The sequence below is a fragment of the Mustelus asterias genome, unplaced genomic scaffold (assembly GCF_964213995.1).
Source record: "Mustelus asterias unplaced genomic scaffold, sMusAst1.hap1.1 HAP1_SCAFFOLD_2604, whole genome shotgun sequence".
NCBI lineage: Eukaryota > Metazoa > Chordata > Chondrichthyes > Carcharhiniformes > Triakidae > Mustelus > Mustelus asterias.
Genome location: NW_027592549.1, coordinates 14,682 through 38,695, shown reverse-complemented (window position 1 = coordinate 38,695; position 24,014 = coordinate 14,682). Strand labels below are relative to the sequence as shown.

General features: G+C 49.4%; 1 protein-coding gene across 1 annotated transcript in view; it reads left to right on the top strand.

The window, feature by feature from the left end:
• Positions 1-5,422: 5,422 nt before the first annotated feature.
• rab4b (RAB4B, member RAS oncogene family) overlaps positions 5,423-24,014 on the top strand; it is a 30,772-nt gene continuing 12,180 nt past the window's right edge. The window contains exons 1-4 of the mRNA XM_078207688.1: positions 5,423-5,612; positions 13,567-13,647; positions 16,198-16,312; positions 19,395-19,457. Coding sequence (XP_078063814.1) covers positions 5,582-5,612; positions 13,567-13,647; positions 16,198-16,312; positions 19,395-19,457 — 290 coding nt within the window. The 5' untranslated portion in view covers positions 5,423-5,581. The remainder of the gene's footprint in view (positions 5,613-13,566; positions 13,648-16,197; positions 16,313-19,394; positions 19,458-24,014) is intronic.

The following is a 24,014-nucleotide window of genomic DNA, read 5'->3' as shown; positions in this document are numbered from 1 at the left end:
CTCCATCATTGAGGACGGGGATATTTGTGGAGCCTCCTCCTCCAGTGAGTTGTTTAATTGTCCTCCACCATTCCCGACTGGATGTGGAAGGACTGCAGAGCTTAGATCCGATCCATTGGTTGTGGGATCGCTTAACTCTGTCTATCACTTGCTGTTTTTGCCGCGTGGCATGCAAGTAGTCCTGTTTTGTAGCTTCATCAGGTTGACACCTCATTTTTAGGTATGCCTGGTGCTGCTCCTGGCATCCTCTCCTGCACTCTCCATTGAACCAGGGTTGATCCCCTGGCTGGATGGTAATGGTTGAGTGGGGGATATGTTGGGCCATGAGGTTGCAGATTGTGTTGGGAGTACAATTCCTCTGCTGTTGATGGCCCACAGCGCCTCATGGATGCCCAGTTTTGAGTTGCTGGATCGGTTCGAAGTCTGTCCCATTTAGCACGGTGATAGAGCCAATAACAATGAAGGTTATTCTCAATGTGAAGGCGGGACTTCGTCTCCACAAGGACTGTGCGGTGGTCACTCTTACCGATACTGTCCATGGACAGATGCATCTGAAGCTGGCAGATTGGTGCGGGTGAGGTCAAGTATGCTTTTTCCTCTTGTTGGTTCCTTCACCACCTGCTGTAGACACAGTCTAGCAGTTATATCCTTTAGGACCCAACCAGCTCGATCAGCGCTGCTGCCGAGCTACTCTTGGTGGACATTGAAATCCCCCACCCAGAGTACATTTTGTGCCCTTGCCACCCTCAGTGCTTCCTCCAAGTGTTGTTCAACATGGAGGAATACCGATTCATCAACCAAAGGAGGACGGTACGTGGTAAAGGGTTAACCTCAAGCCATGAGACTTCATAGGGTCCGGAGTCGATGTTAAGGACTCCCAGGGCAACTCCCACCCGACTGTATATCACTGCCGCCACCTCTGCTGGGTCTGTCCTGCCGCTGGAACAGGACATATCCAGGGATGGTAATGGTGGTGTCTGGGGTGTTATCTGTAAGGTATGATTCCGTGAGAATGACTGTTAGGCTGTTGCTTAACTAGTCTGTGAGACAGCTCTCCCAATTTTGGCACTAGCCCTCAGATGTTAGTAAGGAGGACTTTGCAGGTTCGACAGGGCTGTTTATTTCCTCTGGATGCTCCGGTTTCCTCCCACAGTCCAAACATGCGCAGGTTAGGTGGATTGGCCATGCTAAGTTTCCCTTTAGTTTTGGGGCGATCAGAAGGGTAAATACGTGGGGTAACGGGATAGGGCCTGCTATGGGATTGTTGTAGGTGCCGTCTCGATGGGCCGAATCGCCTCTTTCTGCAGTGTAGGGCTTCTATGATCCTCGGAGGTGGAATTATCACTAATTAATTTTGTATTCAGCTGGTATTCCCACATTTGTACATTCTGGCAGGAATCCCTGGGACAGAAACCAGGTTTTCCTTCAGAACCAGGGTGCCGAGATCAGAATAATCACAACCTTGTCGCAGCTTGTTTACTGCTTTACATACCCTTGAGGTCCAGAATGTCACGATTGCTTTCCAGTTAGGTATCAGCTGTGGCAAATTATCCCTTTGGTGAGGTGAGGAGTTCAGGCGAGTTTGGTGAAAATGACCTCTGGGCGCATGGGATACAGGCACCTTGTCGCGTTACCATAAATGTACTGTTCTCCCTCCAGGCAACAAGTAGGAAAGTAACCAGCCCAACTCTCTCTGCTCCGGTCGTGGGAACATTGATTTTTCATTGGATTTTGGAGCTACCAACAGATTGTCTGTTTCTGTTCCCGAGCAGGGGGCTGAGTGAGGCCAGCATGCTGGAAGGAGTGATGGAGATTGCAGAGTGTTATCTTGCCCATGGCCAGGGTGGTAAACTGTAATCAGTTGTCCCTCGATTTGAGGATGTTTGTCCATCACCGAATCCCTACAGTGCAGATTTGGCTCATCAAGCCTGCTTGGACAGCAATCCCAATCAGGCCCTATCCCTGTAACCCGACGCATTTACCCCGCTAATCCCTCTGACACTAAGAGGCAATTTTTGGCATAGCCAATTAAACTTTTGTAGTGTTATCATAGAAACCCTACAGTACAGAAAGAGGCCATTCGGCCCATCGAGTCTGCACCGACCACAATCCCACCCAGGCCCTACCCCCATATCCCTACATATTTACCCACTAATCCCTCTAACCTACACATCCCAGGACACTAAGGGCAATTTTTAGCATGGCCAATCAACCTAACCGGCACATCTTTGGACTGTGGGAGGAAACCGGAGCACCCGGAGGAAACCCGTTGGAGGAAGCCCACGCAGACACGGGGGTGGTGTGCAAACCCCACGCAGGCCGGAATTGAACCCGGGTCCCTGGTGAGGCAGCAGTGCTAACCACTGCGCCACCGTGTCACGCTGAATCTACCGAATTCCAGGTAGAAACCAGAGCAGCTGCCATGGGTCTTCATGTGAGCGTACAGTTCAGTTTTTTGAGGTGCAGATCTTTGGGTACTTGGGGCAGGGCATCCCATTAGATATTGGGGTTGTAATTTAGGAATTGCTTCCGTTTCTCTCCTGTGTTGCTGCTCTGTCTCATCGTTAGGTGCAGGGACACGGTGCGTGATGCAGCTTGATGGACAAGTAGTTGTCATTTTGAATGTTGGGTAGCAAGCTCATCCCAGTTAATGTCAAAGCTGCTGTGCTTCAAGGAGAGTTTGCGTGTCTTTAAACTGTTTTCTTGAGGGTCATGTGCCTGATTTTATTTAACATGGGGACGTTTCAGCTCCATCATCGTCCTGGCAGATTAATATCAGGTTTTAGTAATCATAGAATCCCTACAGTGCCGAAGGAAACCATTTGGCCCATCAAGCCTGCACCGACTACAATCCCACCCAGGCCCTATCCCAGTAGCCCCACACATTTATCCTACTAATCCCCCTGACACTAAGGGGCAAATTAACATGGCCAATCAACCTAATGTGGGTGGCACAGTGGTTGGCACTGCTGCCTCACAGCGCCAGGGACCCGGGTTTGATTCCCGACCTCGGGTCAGTGTCTGTGTGGAGTTTGCACGTTCTCCCCATGTCTGCGTGGGTTTCCTCCGAGTGCTCTGGCTTCCTCCCATAGTCTGAAAGACGTGCTGGTTAGGGTGCATTGACCCGAACAGGCGTCGGAGTGTGGCGACTAGGGGAATTTCACAGTAGCTTCATTGCAGTGTTAATGCCAGCCTTACTTGTGACTAACAAATAAACTTTAATCTTGTGTGGGAGGAAACCTAGGGGGAGGCGATGGCCTAGTGATATTATCGCTAGACTATTAATCCAGAAACTCAGCTAGTGTTCTGGGGACCCGGGTTCAAATCCCGCCACGGCAGATAGTGGAATTTGAATTCAATATAAAATATCTGGAATTAAGAATTTACTGATGACCATGAATCGATTGTCGGAAAAACCATCTGGTTCACTAATGTCCCTTTAGGGAAGGAAATCTGCGGCCCTTACCCGGTCTGGCCTACATGTGATTTCAGAGCCACAGCAATTGATTCCCAACTGTCCTCAGGCAACTAGGGATGGGCAACAAATGCTGGCCCAGCCAGCGATGCCGATGTTTCACGAATGAATGAATAAACAGGAGCACCCGGAGGAAACCCACACAGAGACGGGGAGATTGTGCAAACTCCACATCGTCACCTGAGGCCGGAATTGAACCCGGGTCCCTGGCTCTGAGAGACGACAGTGCAAACCACTGTGCCACCCATGATGGCTTGGACCACCTTGGCACTGCAGCCACTTGCCATCTTCGCAGCTTTTGAGGTGTCCCGTCTTCTTAGGCTTGTTCTGCCACCTTGGACCTTTTGGATCTCGCTGCCATTGGCACCTTCCCTGACCTTGCCTAACATGGGGATGCCCTTTCCAGGAGCAAGGAACATCCGATGGCATCTCCCTCGGGAATGAATAAACCTCTCCACCACAATAAAGAGCAGAAAAGCAGCGTGTGTTCTGTGATTACGCTAAGCTGCTGCTGAATTGAGTGAAATTGGTGCTGGTTCAGTATTTTAATTTTCACACACACTGGAACAGTGATAAAGGCATTGCTTGTCTGAAACTGGTTGCATTTAACAGCCGTGTCAGTAAGGACTTCACGCTGGTGTGAGTGTATGCATTTCAAGCCTGCGTCTACCTTGCCAATCTGTTCCCAGAATCTGACAGAGCTGTTTTACGGCCCATTCCTTCTCCTGCAGCTGAGTGGCTTGTGAGATAGTGATTTAATCGACTTGTAACCTGACCACAGCCCCAAGCGGAATTCACAGCACCGAAACGGGCCATTTTGCTCAACACTCTGCCAGTGTTTTAGCTCCACACAAGTCCCATTCCACCTTGCTATATTAGCAAACAATCCCAACAGCCATCGTGGTCATTATTTTTGCTAGTTCCAACCTGCAGATTATTTATCAAATCCAATTTTAGAGTCGTGCAGTACAGAAGAGGCGCTTTGGCCCATCAAGTCCGCACTGACGAAACTACCCTAAATCTATGCAAATCCAACTTGCCAGCAATTGGCCCATTGCCTTGAATGTTACGATGTTTCAGTCCACGTACTGTTTAAAGGTTGAGGTGGCTGCAGTAACTGGAGCACTGTACCGCTGAAGCACTCCCCCTGCAGGAAAGGATGTCCCGAGGCATGGCGCATTGGGGAAACCATGCAGACGCTACGACAACGGATGAATGAACACCGCTCGACAATCACCAGGCAAGGCTGTTCTCTTCTTGTGGGGGAGCACTTCAGCGGTCACGGGCATTCAGCCTCTGATCTTCGGGTAAGCGTTCTCCAAGGCGGCTTTCACGACACGCAACAGCGCAGAGTCGCTGAGCAGAGACTGATAGCCAAGTTCCGCACACATGAGGACGGCCTCAACCGGGATGTTGGGTTTATGTCACGCTATCAGTAACCCCCACAGCTTGCCTCCTGGACTTGCAGAATCTTACTGGCTGTCCTGTCTGGAGACAATACGCATTTCTTTAACCTGTGCCTAATACTCCCTCCACTCACATTGTCTGTATCTTTAAGACCTGGTTGGCTGTAGAGATTCGCATTCTAATCAGTATTCTGTAACTTGAGTTTGTGTCTCTGTGTGCCTTGTTTATGAGCAGATATCCACTCCATCTGACGAAGGAGCAGCACTCCGAAAGCTAATGGCATTTGCTACTGAATAAACCTGTTGGACTTTAACCTGGTGTTGTTAAAACTCTTGCTGTTCTTTGAATCCACACAACGAAATGCAATTTAACTTTAACACCAAGACTGGCCAAGATCCTGGCTGATGTTTATTGAGAAGTATAAGTCTTTGATTCACAGTTCCTGTTTGCTTTGAAACTGCAAACTCCAGCCTGCCAGTTGAATCGATGTCACTTACACCAGGAAGTTGCTTTGAGATTAGGTTTGCCTCTTCTCTCAGTTCTCCAAACTGGCACGCCATTTTAATCCCTGAACTGTTTACGGTCTGATGACAAATCATTTGTGTTTTTATTCATATGTGGGTATCACTGGCTGGCCAGCATTTATTAGTAAGAAGTCTCCCAACACCAGGTTAAAGTCGAACAGGTTTATTTGGAATCATGAACTTTCAGAGCGCTGCTCCTTCATCAGGTGAGTGGAGAGTTGGGTTCACAAACAGGGGCTATGTAGACACAGATTCAATTGCAAGATAATGGTTGGAATGCGAGTCTTTACAGGTACAGACAATGCGAGTGGAGAGAGGGTTAATCACAGGTTAAAGAGGTGTGTATTGTCTCCAGCCAGGACAGTTAGTGAGATTTTGCAAGCCCAGGCAAATCGTGGGGGTTACAGGTAGTGTGACACAAGCCCAAGATCCCGGTTGAGGCCGTCTTCATGTGTGCGGAACTTGGCTATCAGTTTTTGCTCAGTGATTCTGCGTTGTCGTGTGTCGTGAAGGCCGCCTTGGAGAACGCTTACCCGAAGATCGGAGGCCGAATGCCCGTGACTGTTGAAGTGTTCCCCGACAGGAAGAGAACACTCCTGCCTGGTGATTGTCGAGCGGTGTCCGTTCATCCGTTGTCGCAGCGTCTGCATGATCTCCCCCAATGTACCATGCCTCGGGACATCTTTTCCTGTTGCCCATTTATTGCCCATGTCTAGTTGCCTTTGGAGGGCAGTTAACCACGTTGCTGTGGAGTCACATGTAGGCCACGTGTAGGGTAAGGACGGGGCAGATTTCCTTCCCTAAAGGGCATTAATGAACCAGATGGGTTTTTCTGACAATCGACAATGATTTCATGGTCATCAGTAGATTCTTAATTCCAGATATTTTTTTATTGAATTCAAATTCCACCACCTGCCGTGGCGGGATTCGAACCCGGGTCCCCAGAACATCAGTTGAGTTTCTGGATTAATAGTCTAGCGATAACACCACTAGGCCATCACCTCTCCATAGGGTGACACTGCCGCCAGAATCATTGCTCTACACATTGCCACCTTTGTGGAGCCTGTGGGAGAGGGGGGAAAGAGTTCTTAAAAATCAGCAATCTAAAGTTTTGTTGGGTGTCATGTGCTTGCACAGCTTGAATTTGGGACACAGCCCTCCCTCGAGCACAGACACTTTCACTCACCGTGACAGAGGAACAAAGGAATTAGGAGCAGAAGTAGGCCATTCAGCCCTTCGAGCCTGCTCCGCCATTCAATCAGATCATGGCTGCTCTCTCCCTGTTCACAAATCCACCTCCCCACCTGATCCCCATTTTCCTTTATCCCATTTCTTTAATCAGAAATATATCTATCTCCTTGAAACCATTCAATGATTCAGACTCCACCGCGCTACGGGGCAGCGAGTTCCACAAATTCACCACCCCCTGCGAGAAGTAGTTCCTCATCTCAGTTTTAAATCTACCGCCTCTCAACCTTTACCCACTTGTTTACAGGCAGAAGGGGAAACATTTGGTCTGTACCAAAGTAAAGTTTGTTTATTAGTCACAAGTAAGGCTTACATTAACACTGCAATGATGTTACTGTGAAATTCCCCTAGTCGCCTGTTTGGGTCAACGCACCCTAACCAGCAATTCTTTCAGGGAGGAAACCGGAGCACCCGGAGGAAACCCATGCAGACACGGGGAGAATGTGCAAACTGCACACAGACAGTGACCCAAGCCAGGAATCGAACCCAGGTTCCTGGCGCTGTGAGGCAGTAGTACTAACCACTGTGCCACCCATATATTTAAAGTACATTTACTTTATCAATCCTTTTTGGTATTTTATATATCTCCATCAGGTCCCCTCTCATCCTCCTAAACTCCAGTGAGTATAAGCCCAAACTATTTAATCTCTCCTCATACAGATTCAATCTGGTGAATCTCCTCTGAACAGCATCCAATGCCCCCACACCCTTCCTCATAAGGAGACCAAAACTGGGCGCAGTACACTGGATGTGGTCTCACCCACATCCTATTCAGTGAGTTATACCCGGGAGCTGGGTTCCTGACCATCCACGTTAGACTGGTGGCAGATTCTAATGCCCCAGTCATCAACTAGCTGAGGTGAACACATCTGGCACAGACGAGAAGAACATCTGAACTTAACCATCCGGTCCCACCTGCCAATTCCCCTACTTTTTGTATGTTTTTTTTCAATTCTTTTTGCAGTCACTCTCAATCTGGGCTTCTCTGGCATTGTTTAACCAAGAAAGTGGTGGCGTGCCATTCTTATGAACTACTATGGAATAAAATGTTGTAGAATCCTTACAGTGCAGAAGGAGGCCATTCAGCCCATCGGGTCTGCATTGACTCCCCGACAGAGCATCTTACCCAGACCCACTCCCTGCCCTATCCCCACATGTTTATCCTGCTAATCCATCTAACCTACACATCTCTGGACACTATGGGGTAATTTAGCATGGCCAATCCACCTAACCTACACATCTTTGGACACCAAGGGGCAATTTACCATGGCCAATCCACCTAACCCACACATCTTTGAACACCAAGGGGCAATTTAGCATGGCTAATCCACCTAACCTGTACATCTTTGGACACTATGGAGCAATTTATCATGGCCAATCCACCTAACCTACACATCTTTGGACACCAAGGGGCAATTTGTCATGGCCAATCCACCTAACCTACACATCTTTGGATGCCAAGGGGCAATTTAGCATGGCCAATCCACCTAACCACGTCTTTAGAGTGTGGGAGGAAACCGGAGCACCCAGAAAACCACGCAGACACCAGAAGAATGTGCAAACTCCACACAGATTGTGACCCGAGACCAGAATCAAACCCGGGTCTCTGGCGCTGTGAGGCAGCAGTGCTAACCACTGCAAATTCCAGACCTTGGGATCCAGACAGATGAGGACACATCAGAGAGCAGATCTGGAGCAACTCCGAGCTCTCGGAGTGTCGGGGAGGGGCCAGTAATGTCAGCGAACACGGGTGGCCTGGAATTGGTGCAAGTTGGGATCCAGGCTACGTAGCTCTGGGTGTGTCTCATGGTTGGAAGGTGTGTGAGGCTGTAGAGCAGTTGCGTCTGGAGGTAAAGGGTGAGGAGTTCAGCGAAGATGGGCTGAGCAAAAGGCACGGTATTGCAGAGGTGGGAAAGGGCGTGGTTGTTAATTAGGGCAGTGACTAATGTCACTCGCTATCAAGCTGTAAATCAATAATGGATCCTAGGAGCCCCACCAACATCTGTGAGCAGCAGCCTGCAAGGAGCCCGTTCCTTAATTAGATAGAAAATGAATGGGGAGGGGGGTAAACACAAGCAGTTGTTTTTGTGCTATGTGCAGAGTAAGCAGCTCTGTGTTTTTTAAATTTTATATTTTGAATGTTTGCCTGTGTATGGGAGCAGACTTCTGTCACTCCGTCGGCAGGTAACTGTAAATAATCCTAACTACTTTTGCGTGCAACTTTTGTTCTTCAAGAGTAAGTCATTATGTGAAGCATTGGTGGTAAGCATTGTTTAGAAGATGTGTTCCAGTATAATGGGTGTAAATATATATGTTCAGTGTGGTTACGAAACAGTTACTCCCTTCATTTGCTCCTTGCCCAACTCTCCCAAAGGTGCCGTCTTATCTCGTCCTGTTGGCTCTTGTTCCCTCGCGCAGCTAAACCCAATCCTGTCGTCACTTGAGCACCAGGCGCACATTCCTGGCAGGTAGCAATCAGGAGCCCAAGGGTTTGTTGGCGGGGAACGTCGCTGGCTGGTTGTCGCCCTGTCTGCGACTGGGAATCTCGACGTAGATTTGGGATTGAATGTGGGATCTTGCTGCTCTGTGTGACTGTTCAGTGACGAGATGTGTGGGGTAAATTGTGCGCCTGCATTTCAGGCTTGTTCTATTTGTTTGCGAGATGAGTGTTACTGGTGGGGCCCAGCTTGAATTGCCCCTTGAGAAGGCGATGGCTACTGCAGCACAGTTTGACCCTTAGTTAGAGTGCCGTGGGGAAGGGAGTTCCAGGATTTTGACCCAGTCACAGTGAAGGAACAACAATATATTTCCAAGACAGGACAGTGAGTGGCTTGGAGGGGAACTTGCAGGTGGTGGTGTCCCCATGTGTCTGCTGCCCTTGTGCTTCTAGGTGGTAAAGGTCATGGGTTTGTTGAAGGAGCCTTGGTGAGTTGCAGCAGTGCATCTTGTAGATAGTACACACTGCTGCCACTGTGTGTCGGTGGTGGCGGGAGTGAATGTTTGTCGATGGGGTGCCAATCAAGCGGGACTGCTTTGTCCTGGATGGTGTTGAGCTTCTTGTGTTGTTGGAGCCGCACTGATCCAGGCAAGTGGAGAGTATTCCATCACACTCCTGACTTGTGCCCTTGTAGATTGTGCTCAGTAAGAGGTCTCACACCAGGTGAAAGTCCAAGATGTTTATTTGGAATCACGAGCTTTCGGAGCATTGCTCCTTCGTCAGGTGAGGTACTCGTCACTTGAACTCCAGGCGGTACTCACCTGATGAAGGAGCAGCGCTCTGAAAGCTCGTGATTCCAAATAAACCTGTCGGACTTTAACCTGGTGTTGTGAGACTTCTCACTGTGCCCATCCCAGTCCAACACCGGCATCTCCACATTGTAGATGGTGGACTGGCTCTGGGGGGTCAGGAGGTGAGTAACTCTCCGCAGGATTCCCAGCCTCTGATGCTATTGCAGCCCATTAGGTAGTCAGCTGATGTGTGAAGGCCCCCCCCCCGTGAGCTGACCTCATTCTGGTAGTTATCGTACACGATTCGGCAAATGATAAAAGCAAAATACTGCAGATGCTGGAATCTGAAACAAAAGCAGAATATGCTGGAAAATCTCAGTGGGTCTGACAGCATCTGTGAGGAGAGAATAGAGTCAATGTTTCCAGTCTGGATGACCCTTCGTCAGAACTGACAAATGATGAGTTCAGCTGAAACTTTGGTCTCATCCTCTGCAGTGCTGGAAATTCTAGATCTGGCTATTTTAATGCTCCCTCCACCCACATTGTCTGTATCTTTAAGACCTGGTTGGTTGTAGGGATTCGCATTCTAATCAGTATTCTGTAACTTGATTTTGTGTCTCTGTGCCCTGTTTGAGAGCGGATTTCCACTCCATCTGACGAAGGAGCAGCGCTCCAAAAGCTAATGGTATTTGCTACCAAATAAACATGTTGGACTTTAACCTGGTGTTGTTAAAACTCTAACTGTGTTCAAGAATTGACAGTCAGTGAGGGAAGCACGGACTGTCGGGCCTTATTAGAGCCGACAACCTAACCTGTATTGGGTGCAAATGGGTCTGTTTACAACAACCTGTGTTCCTACAGTTCTCTGTGGTGCAATGCTTATCTTTTTGTGACTTAGCTCTGTAGTCCTTTGTGAAATTAGTTTCCTTTCTACAGAGGAACGAAAGATTTGCATTTATGCAATGCCCTTTGTGACCTCTGTCCCAAAGCCCTTTGCAACCAAATAAGCGCAGTGTCGTCACTGTAATATCTTCGTTCTCTGACAGTTTTGTGGGTAAATATAATGCTGTGTTTTCGGGGTGAAACGTCCATCGGGTTGAACTCTGAAAACCAAGCTCAGCCTCCTCAATGGCTCAGAGCGACACCAGACCAGGGAGCTGTGCAACTGGAGATCTACCGTGCTCCAAATCTCTGATGTGTCTGGAGAATGCGTTAGAGCTGTGTGACGCTGGGCTGCAGTATTTCTGGCTTCAGGCCTGTCACTGCTGGGGGCAGTTTGAGGCCATGAGGAGGGGGGCAGGGGGGTGATGGTAAAGGTGCTTCTTACGTTGGTGTTTGCCAGCACTTAGTTTGGGGGGGGGGGTGTTGGAGGAGAGAGAGTGTTTGAAGTGAAGGAAACTTATTCTCTCTTTTTTTTGTGTCTGCATGCGGGGGTTTCCTCCGAGTGCTCCGGTTTCCCCCCTCAACCCAAAGATGTGCGGGCTAGGTGGATTGGCCGTGCTAAATTGCCCCTTAGTGTCAGGGGGACTAAGCGGGTAAATATATGGGGTTGCGGGGATAGGGACTGGGTGGGGTTGTTGTCGGTGCTCGATGGGCCAAATGGCGGCCTCCTGCACTGTAGATTCTGTGATTAGATGAGGACAGTCCTCTCCCCACTCTCAATAAGAGTGAAAACTGGGAAAGGAGAATGAGTACATCCTGAGAAGTTGGGAAACTGATGTGGGTAGGACTGGGAGAAATTAATTCAGTGAGAGTGGCGTGAGTCTTAACTTGGGAAACAAAATTAATGGTGGGGTAAATAGTTTGGGGCAAATGCCAGAGTTTACTAAATAATTCTTAACAGCTCAGGGTGGCACAGTGGGTTAGCACTGCTGCCTCACAGCGTCGGGGACCTGCTTTCGATTCCCGGCTTGGGTCACTGTCTGTGTGGAATTTGCACGTTCTCCCCGTGTCTGCGTGGGTTTCTTCCCACAGTCCGAAAGACGTGCTGGTTAGGTGTATCAGCCGTGCTAAATTCTCTGTGTACCCGAACAGGCAGCAGAGTTTGGCGACTAGGGGATTTTCACAGTAACTTCAATGCAGTGTGACTGTGAGCCTACTTGTGACACTAATAAAATAAACTTGAAACAAAAAAGCTCTTGCCCTGTCATTAAATAAAAACCTGCCTTGTTCAAGAAAATGACACACTGGCACATCGCTGGGAAAAATTAAATAGTTATTTTCGGTGGAAGCGCGAAGAGAGAGAAATTGATTCAAGGGTGAGTCACGTAAGGCTGGTTGGGGACGATCAAACCAACAAACTTCTGCTTACCACAAGAGATTGAGCTTTGACTCACTAGTCATATGTCTGCCTCTGATTAAGAGGGTTCTCTCCAGCCTAGTCCCAGTGGAGACCAGAGGCCTGGCTCTGAATTTTGCTCTGCTACCCTGTGGATCTCTTGCCCAGTGGGAGTGGGTGGCCTCCGCTTTTAGCCCTCCCACGGTGTGGAGCTAAACTGTGCTGTCGCTGGCATGACAGTAGTCTCAGCCACAAAGGGAGCCTTCCCATCTCAACCGGCAAGACGTATCCTTCCAATGCTTCACGCTGTCCCCCAAGGAGTAGAGTGAAGCTGCGTAAACAACCACCGTGGGGCTTTTGGGGACGAGGCAGTTGGGTCACAGGACAGCCAGGCAGCGACAGTAGCTGGAGGCCAAATGCATGTGAAGGGAAAGCAGCACAAGGCCGGTGTTAACGCTGCAATTGAACAGAGAACCAGCATGCAGAATAGGCATCAGGAATAAAAAGTTATTTATGAGTGTCACAAGTAAGGCTTACATTCACACTGCAATGAAGTTACTGTGAAATTCCCCTAGTCGTCACACTCCGACGCCTGTTCGGGGAGAATTTAGCACGGCCAATGCACCCTAGCCAGCACGTCTTTCAGACTGTGGGAGGAAACCGGAGCACCTGGAGGAAACCCATGCAGAGAAGTTGAAGGCTCCACACAGAGTGCTACTTGGCAAAATAGGAGTTACTGTGAGTGATGCGGGGTGAGAGAGCATGCAACAACATTTATTTGGGGAAGGTGGGGGAATCCAGGATTGAGCGTGTAGATTTGCTCGCAATTGCTTCTGGTAAATGTCTGCCGCTGCTGATAAATGTGCCACGGGCGGCACGGTAGCATAGTGGTTAGCACTGCTGCTTCACAGCTCCAGGGACCTGGGTTCGATTCCCGGCTTGGGTCACTGTCTGTGTGGAGTTTGCACGTTCTCGTGTCTGCGTGGGTTTCCTCCGGGTGCTCCGGTTTCCTCCCACAGTCCAAAGATGTGCGGGTTAGGTGGATTGGCCGTGCTAAAATTGCCCCTTAGTGTCCCGGGATGTGTAGGTTAGAGGGATTAGTGGGTAAAATATGTAGGGATATGGGGGTAGGGCCTGTGTGGAATTGTGGTCGGTGCAGACTCGATGGGTTGAATGGCCTCTTTCTGTACTGTAAGGTTTCTATGATTGGTGGCAAAGGCTAACTACTGCAGTTGGAATTGACCTAGAAGGCCCCGGGTCCACCTGATCGACAGTCACACCCTGTTCAGTCGTTATAAACCCCTCGCACATTGTGCCGCCTGCGGGTGCAATGCTATCACACCGTCAAGACCCACTCGCCAAAAGTTAATGCATCGACACTGAATCGATTCTGTTTCTCTTCTCAGATTTCCTATTCAAGTTCCTGGTGATCGGCAGCGCGGGGACAGGGAAATCATGTCTCCTTCATCAGTTTATTGAAAACAAATGTAAGTTTTTGGGGCTTTTTCTTGCGGCCAGGTTGACGACAAAGCTGGAAGTGCCACAGTAATGGTTCCACGGCTGTGGGGCTTTCCCTGGGAAGTCTGGTTGTTCGAAGGCAGGTCGCAGCAGTGCCGATCGGAGAGGAGATATGACCCTATCTCTATCCTCGCGCTGCGCAATGCAACCATTTGCAGTAATTCTGAGAGACTTCCTGGTCCACAGTTTTCTTGAAGGTGCCGCCTCTTGCTGGAGTGCATCGTGGTGTCCCACCAGGCAATTATTCTACGCGAATGCCTAGGTACAGAGAGAGGGCTATCTAACCACAGGGGTGGGGAGGGGACTTTTTTTATTCATTCATGGGGCATGGGCATCACTGGCTGGCCAGCATTTATTGCCCATCCCTAGTTACCCTAACTCAGAGGGAAATTGAGTGCCAACCACATTGCTGTGGCTCTGGAATCACATGTAGGCCAGACCGGGTAAGGATGGCAGATTTCCTTCGCTATTGTCACCATAAAATTCCTATTCCCTACAATCAGCCTGGAATGTTAACTCTTCCCCTCTCTTCCCAACACTGTTTGACCTGAGTTTTTGCAGAATTTTATTGTTTTTATCTCCGATTTCCTGCATTCATAGTATTTGCCTTTTGGGCCAAGTCTCGCACCCTGCTGAGATCCACTAACTTAGCACAGTGCCTTAGTAAAGGCACAGACACACTGGACCAAATCATCTCTTCCTGTTCTATGAACGTCCATGGCTCTTGTGAGGTTCTCTGTTTGAGAGGAAGACCGGCGCGGTGGCACAGTGGGTCAGCACTGCTGCCTCACAGCGTCAGGGGACCCAGGTTCGATTCCCGGCTTGGGTCACTGTCTGTGTGGAGCCTGCACGTTCTCCCCGTATCTGTGTGGGTTTCCTCCCGGGTGCTTCGGTTTCCTCCCACACTCCAAAGATGTGGTAAGGTGGATTGGCTGTGCTAAATTGCCCATTGGTGTCAGGGGGCCTAACTACGGTAAATGCGTGGGGTTATGGGGGATAGGACCTGGGTGGGATTGTGATTGCTGCAGACCCGATGGGCTGAATGGCCTGCACTGTAGGATTCTATGATTCTAAGTAACAGCTGTGAACCTGCACTAGCCAGCCCACTACACCACACGTTTAGGCACAGTTTATGGTTTCCCTAAGGTACGAACATCATAAGGCTACTGTGACTCAGTGGTTTAGTGCTTCAACAGTGCAACACTGGGAGACAGTACCATCTGACTCTAGAGGCCCATAGTCACTCAACCCCCTCCCCCCGTGCATTTAATCGCTCGTCCACTCAGTTCCTGCAAGGGGTGATAGATATAGGGCAGATGTCAGAGGTAGCTTCTTCACTCAGAGTAGTAAGGGCGTGGAATGCCCTGCCTGCAGCAGTAGTGGACTCGCCAACATTAAGGGCATTTAAATGGTCATTGGATAAACATATGGATGATATTGGAATAGTGTAGGTTAGATGGGCTTTAGATTGGTTTCACTGGTCGGCGCAACATCGAGGGCCGAAGGGCCTGTACTGCGCTGTAATGTTCTATGTTCTATATGAATGTCATTCTCATGCCAGCATATCCACCAGGAGAGAAAAGCTACTCTTTAAATTTCCTCTTCAAAAGGTGATTGTGTGGAGTTTGCATATCCTCCCCGTGTCTGTGTGGGTTTCCTCCGGGTGCTCCGGTTTCCTCCCACAGTCCAAAGATGTGCTGTTTAGGTGGATTGACCATGCTAAATTGCCCCTTAGTGTCCAATGATATGTAGGTTAGTTGATTGACCATGTAAATAACCCCATAAGTTTAAAGTTTATTTATTAGTGCCACAAGTAGGCTTACATTAACGCTGCAATGAAGTTATTGTAAAAATCCCCCAGTCGCCACACTCCGACGCCTGTTCGGGTACACTGAGGGAGAATTTAGCATGCCCAAAGCACCCTAACCAGCACGTCTTTCAGACTTGCAGGAAACCGGAGTACCCGGAGGAAACCCACGCAAACACGGGGAGAACGTGCAGACTCCACACAGACAGTGACCCAAGCTGGGAATCAAACCCAGGTCCCTGGTGCTGTGAGGCAGCAGTGCCACCATGCTGCCCACACCACAGCGTGCCAAAGGTTAGGGGGATTGGCATGGTCGTTAGATGGGGTTACGGGGTAAGCCTGGATTAAAGTCTGCTTTGAGGGGTGGCTATCAGGAGGGCATTATAACCGAACCCAATTGTGAAAAGCCCATGAGTGTGCATTCTAGAATCTGCACAGTGAGCAGGAACAGGGGCCAATCTGTATTCCATCTCCACACCTCCCAACCTACTTCTAGCCTAAGCCCAATACACTTAGCAACTTACAACAGTCTTGCTATTGAGCCCAGATCCACTAAACTCAACGCGGGTTGGCCCATTTATTTTGCTTTTAAGCAAAACCACATTCCGTGTCCAGCACTGCTAAACGGTTGGTGGAAGTGTCGTACTTTATATACCTTTGCTTGGCTTTAATCAGCTCCTTCGGTAACCATGGCAATGCTCTCTGTCTGCAGTCAAACAGGATTCTAACCACACAATCGGCGTCGAGTTTGGATCGAAGGTAGTTAACGTAGGTGGCAAGACAGTAAAACTACAGATCTGGGACACAGCAGGACAGGAACGCTTCAGGTGAGCCACCTAGGTACCGCTGTATTTCCGTCTCTGGTTACCAGAGTAAAGAATTGTCACCGGTAAAGCAAGTCGGGCAGTCCCGACTTTGCGCCCTTTTGTTACGTTGTCTTCTCTTCATAGAATCACAGAAACCTTAGTGCAGAAGGAGGCCATTCGGCCCATCGATTCTGCACTGACGACAATCCCACCCAGATCCTATCCCCATAATCCGACATATTTACCCCGCTAATCCCTCTAGCCGACCCATCCCGAGACACTAAGGAGCAATGTAGCATGGCCAAGGCACCTAACGTACACGCTTTTGGACTGTGGGAGGAAACAGGAGCACCCGAAGGAAACCCACGCAGACACGGGGAGAATGTGCAAACTCCACACAGTGACCCAAGCCGGGAATCGAATCGCTGTGAAAACTGACAATCACATTTTAATTTGATGTTTTTAAGTTTCCTTTGTGCTTTGATTTCTGTTCGGGCTGTTCCCCCTCCTTTTTGGGGAGCTGCCCCTTTTACTTTGTCCTGACTTAATCTGAGTTTGTTTATTTGGTTTGACCTAAAAAGGGGGCAACAGTTCTAACCACTGTGCCGCCCCCTTTTTTGGTCTATTGAGGGAAGTAGAATTGTTGCTTTCATCTGGCTGTTGATGCTGTGGGGAAGTGCAGCAGGACTTTGAATCAACCCGAGTTGGTGGCAATGTTTCTGCCCCCTCAATCTGTGGGGGCTCAGTATCTCCCCCGAGCATGTGAAGTCGCGCTCAGAAACCTCAGCCCATCGGTTCTGTACAGATAGTTTTTCTTTTGAGTGACCTCACTGAACCCACAAACCCCCCCCCCCCCCCAGCAGGTCTGAAAGCATCTGTGATGAGAGAATAGAGCCAACGTTTCAAGTCTGGATGACCCTGCGTCAGAGCTCTTTGCACACTGCTCATTGCGTTAGCACTGCTGCCTCACGGTGCCACGGACTCTGGTTCAATTCCAACCTCGGTTGACTGTCAGTGTGGAGTTTGCGCACACTCCCCGTGTCTGCGTGGGTTTCCTCCGGATGCTCCCACAGTCCAAAGACGTGCTGGTTAGGTGCATTGGCCGTGCTAAATTCTCCCTCTGTATCCGAACAGGCGCCGGAGTGTGGCGACTAGGGGATTTTCACAGTAACTTCACTGCAGTGTCAATGTAAGCCGACTTGTGACAATAAATAAACTTTTCAATTTTAATGTGTCTCAAACCTCTGTCCTTCAGAGAGGCACAGCACTGAGGCCTGGCAAACCAGAGCTATCAGGAGTGCCCCAGGTTCAATTCCTGATCTAGGCTGCCCCGATTAACGGTTGGGGGTGCCACGCTTGGTGAGTGATGGAAAAGTCCCCTTTCCTCGTGCTGGATCTGATGACTCCTTTCTGGAAATACTGCATCTGGATGTTGGGTGAAGGAGATAATTGAGTTTGGCTGTGGTGCTTGCAATGGTCAAAGCCCATGATCAAATAACCCATTGGAATGGCTCCCTCTTCCATCATTCACCAAGAATAGTCCTATTAAAGGGCATTGTACCAGATGGCCTTGTCTTGAAAGGAGGGGGTAAATGGATGGGACCTAATGAATTTCACCTCTGGCATCTTTCTGGGTGTTTTAGACAAATGAGGGGGGCGGGGGGAACCTCATAGACAAGTATAAAATTCTAACAGGACTAGACAGGGTAGATGCAGGGAGGATGTTCCCGATGGTGGGGGAATCCAGAACCAGGGGTCACAGTCTGAGGATTCGGGGTAGACCATTTCGGACGGAGGTGAGGAGACATTTCTTCACCCAAAGAGTGGCGAGCCTGTGGAATTCATTACCACAGGAAGTAGTTGATGCCAAAACATTGAATGTATCCAAGAGGCGGCTGGATATAGCACTTGGGGCGAATGGGATCAAAGGTTATGGGGAGAAAGCAGGATTAGGCTATTGAGTTGGACGATCAGCCATGATCGTAATGAATGGGGGGCAGGCTCGAAGGGCCGAATGGCCTCCTCCTGCTCCTGTCCTCTATGTTTCTATGTTTTTCTTGTTCAGTGTAAGCACTGTTGTCCTACATACATTGACCTTGCTTCTCTGAACTCAATTGATGGACTGAGTGATTGACAGAATAGCTGATTTGCTTGGATTTCTCTCAAAAGCACTAAGTCGCTAGAATAAGCTGACAAAAATTTATTTCCCCCGGGAATCACGCCAGCCTTCAAGAGTAACCCTCAGTGTTTGACATCTCGGCGTCTGACAGCAAGCTTGCCACATGGAACTATTTCAGATGCAATGTCCAAACCAAAAGCAGTGGAGTTCGCATCTAGTGTTAATCGTGATCAATACCGATTTGGATCTAGCCGATTCGGCACAAATTCCTACTCGTTCCCCCTCCACCAAATCAGAGACTGCCATCACTGAGTTATAGTCATTGCTATTTCTCCTGTGTGTGTGTCCCCTCCATCTAAACATGGTGGCATGTTGCTACTTGCTGGCATATGGTTCCAGGAGTGCAATCATCTTCTGCTATGTTTCTGTCAGCGGGACGGCACGATGGCACAGTGGTTAGCACTGCTGCCTCTCAGCGCCGGGGGCCCGGGTTCGATTCCGGCCTCTGGTGACTCTCTGCGCAGACTTCTCCCCGTGTCTGCGTGTTTCGGAGGTCTCCGGTTTCTTCTCGCAGTCCAAAGATGTGCGGGTTAGGTGGATTGGTCATGGTAAATTGTCCCTTTAGTGTCAGGGGGACTAGCAGGTTAAATACGTGGGGTTACGGGGATCGGGTCTGGGTGTGGTTGGTGCAGACTCGATGGGTTGAATGGTCTCCTGCACTGCGAGGATTCTAAGTATTGAGCCGATGCAGTCAGTGGGCGATGTGATCAGAGCTGTGTTCCTTGCCTGATGCTCTGTGGGAAGGGGCAGTGGATGGTACAATACTATCCTAATCCAGGCCAGTTACAGTGTCCTTATTGCTGCAGCACAGACCCAGGATGGGCTCTGAGATTGTGTCTGTGTGATTCAGTGCGACGCAGTGTTGAACACTTACTAATTCAGGCTTTCGGTTGCATTGCCTAATCTCTATCCTGTCTCTTTCAGATCAGTAACCAGGAGTTACTATAGGGGAGCAGCAGGTGCACTTTTGGTATACGACATCACGAGGTACGTTTTGGTGCGAATTACATATTCACGGGTTAAGCCGTTCGTCTTCTAGCTTGATCCTGGGAGTGACACAGATGCACAATTTTATGGGGTCTCAGTCTCGCAAATTAACCCCTTCCTCTCACCCAGGCTGTTGTCGTGCGTTCGAGCAACGCCCTGCCTAACTGCCCATTCTATAAGCTGGTCAGCATCATCAGTGTGTTTGTCCACGTCACAGCGAAGGCCAACCCTGTCTTCAGCTGACATTCCATGAGAGTGTTTATTAGCAAGACTCGCCAGACAGCGATGTCGAGCTGGATGTGGGAGAAAGAGAATCATAGAATCCCTACAGCGCAGAAGGAGGCCATTCGGCCATCGAGTCTGTACTGACCACAATCCCACCCAGGCCCTATCCCCGTAACCCCCCCCCCATATTTACCCTGCTAATTCTCCTGACATCCCCCCCTAACACCAAGGAGCAATTTAGCACGGCCAATGCACCCTAACCAGCACATTTTTGGACTGTGGGGGGAAACCGGAGCACCCGGAGGAAACCCGCGCAGACACGGGGAGAATGCGTCAACTCCGCACAGACAGTGAGCCGAGCCGGGAATCGAACCTGGCTCTCTGAGGCAGCAGTGCTAACTACTGTGCTACATAGAGATAGGAGGATATGTGATGGGCTGGAATGAAGTAAGGTGACGCGGCACAGTGGTTAGCACTGCTACCTCATAGTGCCAGGGACCTGGGTTCGATTCCCAGCTTGGGTCACTGTCTGTGTGGAGTTTGCACGTTCTCCACGTGTCTGCGTGGGTTTCCTCCGGGTGCTCCGGTTTCCTCCCACAAGTCCAAAAATGTGCTGGTTAGGTGCATTGGCCGTGCTAAATTGCTCCTTGGTGTTAGGGGGATGTCAGGAGAATTAGCAGGGTAAATATGGAGGGGTTACAGGGATAGGGCTTGGGTGGGATTGTGATCCGGATGCTCCAGTTTCCTCCCACATTCTGAAAGACGTGCTGGTTCAGGTGCATTGACCCGAACTGGCGCCGGAGTGTGGCGACGAGGGGAATTTCGCAGTAACTTCATTGCAGTGTTTACGTAAGCCATCTTGTGACTAATAAATAGTTTTATTTTATTTTTAAGATGGAGGCTTGTGAGCAGGCTAAGTGTCAGCCTAAGCCAGTTGAGTTGAATGGGCTCTCACTCTGCTGTATTTTCTGTGGTTAAGTTTATTTATTAGTGTCAAGTAAGGCTAACATTAACACTGCAATGAAGTTACTTTGAAAATCTCCTAGTTGCCACGCACCTGTTTGGGTTACACTGAGGGAGAATTTAGCACAGCCAATGCACCCTAACCAGCCCATCTTTCGGACTGTGGGAGGAAACTGGAGCACCCGGAGGAAACCCACGATTTCATCAGGAGGTTTCAGACAGTACAAATAAAGGACAGCTTAAGGCCTGTAGCTTACCAGCCCAATCCAGCCCTGGTGGATGGAATTAGGGCGGAAGGAATGGTTCAGACTTTTAATTCCAGGTGTTTTACTGAGTTTAAATTCCAATATCCGCTGTGGTGGGATTCGAACCCAGGTCGCCAGAGCATTACCCAGGCTCTCTGGATTGGTAGTCCAGCGACAGTACCATTGCACGCCACCATCTTCCCAATCTTAGCCAGGGCAGCAGCACCAACCACATTCTAGGATAAGCCCAGGACAAGGCAGGCTCAGTCACCAACTCCAACCTCAACTGCAGGAGTCCATGGTGACAATTACACTGCAGCTTCACGCAAGAAGTTCCTCCTCAACTCTGTCCTAAACTGACCCCCCTTTATTTTGAGGCTGTGCCCTCTAGTTCTAGCTTCCTTTCTAAGTGGAAAGAATCTCTCCACCTCTACCCTATCCAGCCCCTTCATTATCTTATAGGTCTCGATAAGATCCCCCCCTCAGCCTTCTAAATTCCAACGAATACAAACCCAATCTGCTCAGCCTCTCCTCATCAAACCCCTCATCTCTGGCATCAACCTGGTGAACCTTCTCTGCACTCCCTCCAAGGCGCATATATCCTTCCGCAAATAAGGGGACCAATACTGCACACACTATTCCAGCTGCGGCCTCACCAATGCCCTGTACAGATGCAGCAAGATATCTCTGCTTTTATGTTCTATCCCCCTTGCGATATAGGCCAACATCCCATTTGCCTTCTTGATCACCTGTTGCACCTGCAGACTGGGTTTTTGCGTCTCATGCACAAGGACCCCCAGATCCCTCTGCACAGCAGCATGTTGTAATTTCTTTCCATTTAGATAATAATCCAATTTGCTATTATTTCCTCAAGTGAATAACCTCACATTTGTCAACGTTATACTCCATCTGCCAGATCCTCGCCCACTCACTCAGCCTGTCCAAATCTCTCTGCAGACCTTCTACGCCCTCCACATGATTCACTTTTCCACTTATCTTTGTGTCGTCTGCAAACTTTGTTACCCTACACTCAGTCCCCTCCTCCCACTGTCCTTACCCGGTCTGGCCTACATGTGACTCCAGAACCACAGCAATGTGGTTGACTCTTAAATGCCCCCGTCAGGGGCAGTTAGAGATGGGCAATAGATGCTGGCCCACCAGCAACGCCTACATGCCATGAAGGAATAAAAATCAGCTAAATGAGTTCAGGAAGTGGCAACCCATGTGCAGAGTTGCCTCTGTTATTTGCAGTCCGTTCTGTTCCAACAATGTGCGCAGGCATTGACTCGATCGGGCTCAAATGCAACGATTTTCAGTTCTTTAGTTGCCATCTGTATTTTTCCTGTAATTTTATATTGGCGAAATCGCTCTTTCCTGTAGAAGTATATCGCTCTCTCGAGTTACTGCCCGGGTTTATAAATTGTGCGTTTCACACGAGCTTAGCAATGTCGCACGCCCACCATTGTGTTTCTCTTCGATTCACGTGGGCATGGCATGGAACTGATGCACGCCCGCCATACTAGTGAGATGGTTGTGTTTTTTCCCACACCTTTGTGTTGTGTTAACGCAAAATAGACCCAGTAGCCGCAGCATAATCCAGAAAGTAGGAAACCCTTCTCACATAACTTGCAAAGCAAGCATGTCGGCAAGTGAATAGCTCGGGACTCTTGGGCACCACTCTCTAGACAGCAAAGCTGAGTAGGAGGAAATCCTGACCACGGCCAAAGCAAATAAACTGCAGCCTGCAGCTGGGATGGAGAAATAGTTGTCCCCAGAGCAAAGGGAAATCCTATGGAGAGAAAGTGAGAGTGCCTGTGAGGGAAGAAAAAGGATCAGCTTACAGATCTCCTTGTCACTTGTATTGGTACCAGCATGTGACAGGAAAAAAATGTACAACATTAATTCGCTGTCAGGCTTAATAATGCCTCTTGTGTGATACCTTTGTTCACCACCTCTAATGGCTGCCTTGACAGGCACTGGCTGTTTTGCTGCAGCTTTACTCAGCTCAGAATCACACAATTGGCATGCTAAAATTCAGGTTTACACTCGAACCCCACTCTCTTCTCTCCCCACCCAAACCTTGGGGGCGGCAGGGTGGTTAGCACTGCTGCCTCACAGCGCCAGGGACCCGTGTTCGATTCCCGGCTTGGGGTCAGTGTCTGTGTGGGATCTGCACGTTCTCCCCGTGTCTGCGTGGGTTTCCTCCGGGTGCTCCGGTTTCCTCCCACAGTCCGAAAGCCGTGCTGGTTAGGGTGTATTGACCCGAACAGGTGCCGGAGTGTGGCGACTAGGGGATTTTCACAGTAACTTCAGTGCAGTGTTAATGTAAGCCTTACTTGTGACTAATAAGATAAATAAACTTAACCTTCTCTGCTAGTGGTTCAATGTTTGATTCCGGGGATGGCGGGACTGATGTACGAGGAGGGGTTGACTCGGTTAGGATTGTTTTCACTGGAGTTCAGACGAATGAAGGGAGGAGATCGAGACTTATAAAAGTCTAACGGGACTAGACAGGGTTGTTGTAGGAAGGATGTTCCCGATGGTTCAGAACCAGGGGTCACAGTCTGAGGATTCGGGGTAGGCCATTTAGGATGGAGGTGAGGAGACATTTCTTCACCCAAAGAGTGGTGAGCCTGTGGAATTCATTACCACAGGAAGGAGTTGATGCCAAAACATTGAATGTATTCAAGAGGCGGCTGGATATAGCACTTGGGGCGAATGGGATCAAAGGTTATGGGGAGAAAGCAGGATTAGGCTATTGAGTTGGATGATCAGCCATGATTGTAATGAATGGCGGAGCAGGCTCGAAGGGCCGAATGGCCGCCTCCTGCTCCTATCTTCTGTGTGTCTATGACTCTCTGTGAACCGTAGAAGGTCCTGTTTGTTCAGTCCTGTCAGTAACCGGTTTGTTGATGAATCTCTGAAAGATCGCACAGAGCCTGTCCATTTGGTTGCCTAGCAGGCAATAGGCAGCGCATCGGAGGGAAATAAATAAACCTCATCAGTCCTTGTGGATTCTTCAGTGAAGTTCCAAAGGCAGATTTGTTTTGCGGGTCACCTTCTTCATAATCAGCCCTGCTGCCTCACAGCATCGGGGACCCGGGTTCCATTCCCGGCTTGGGTC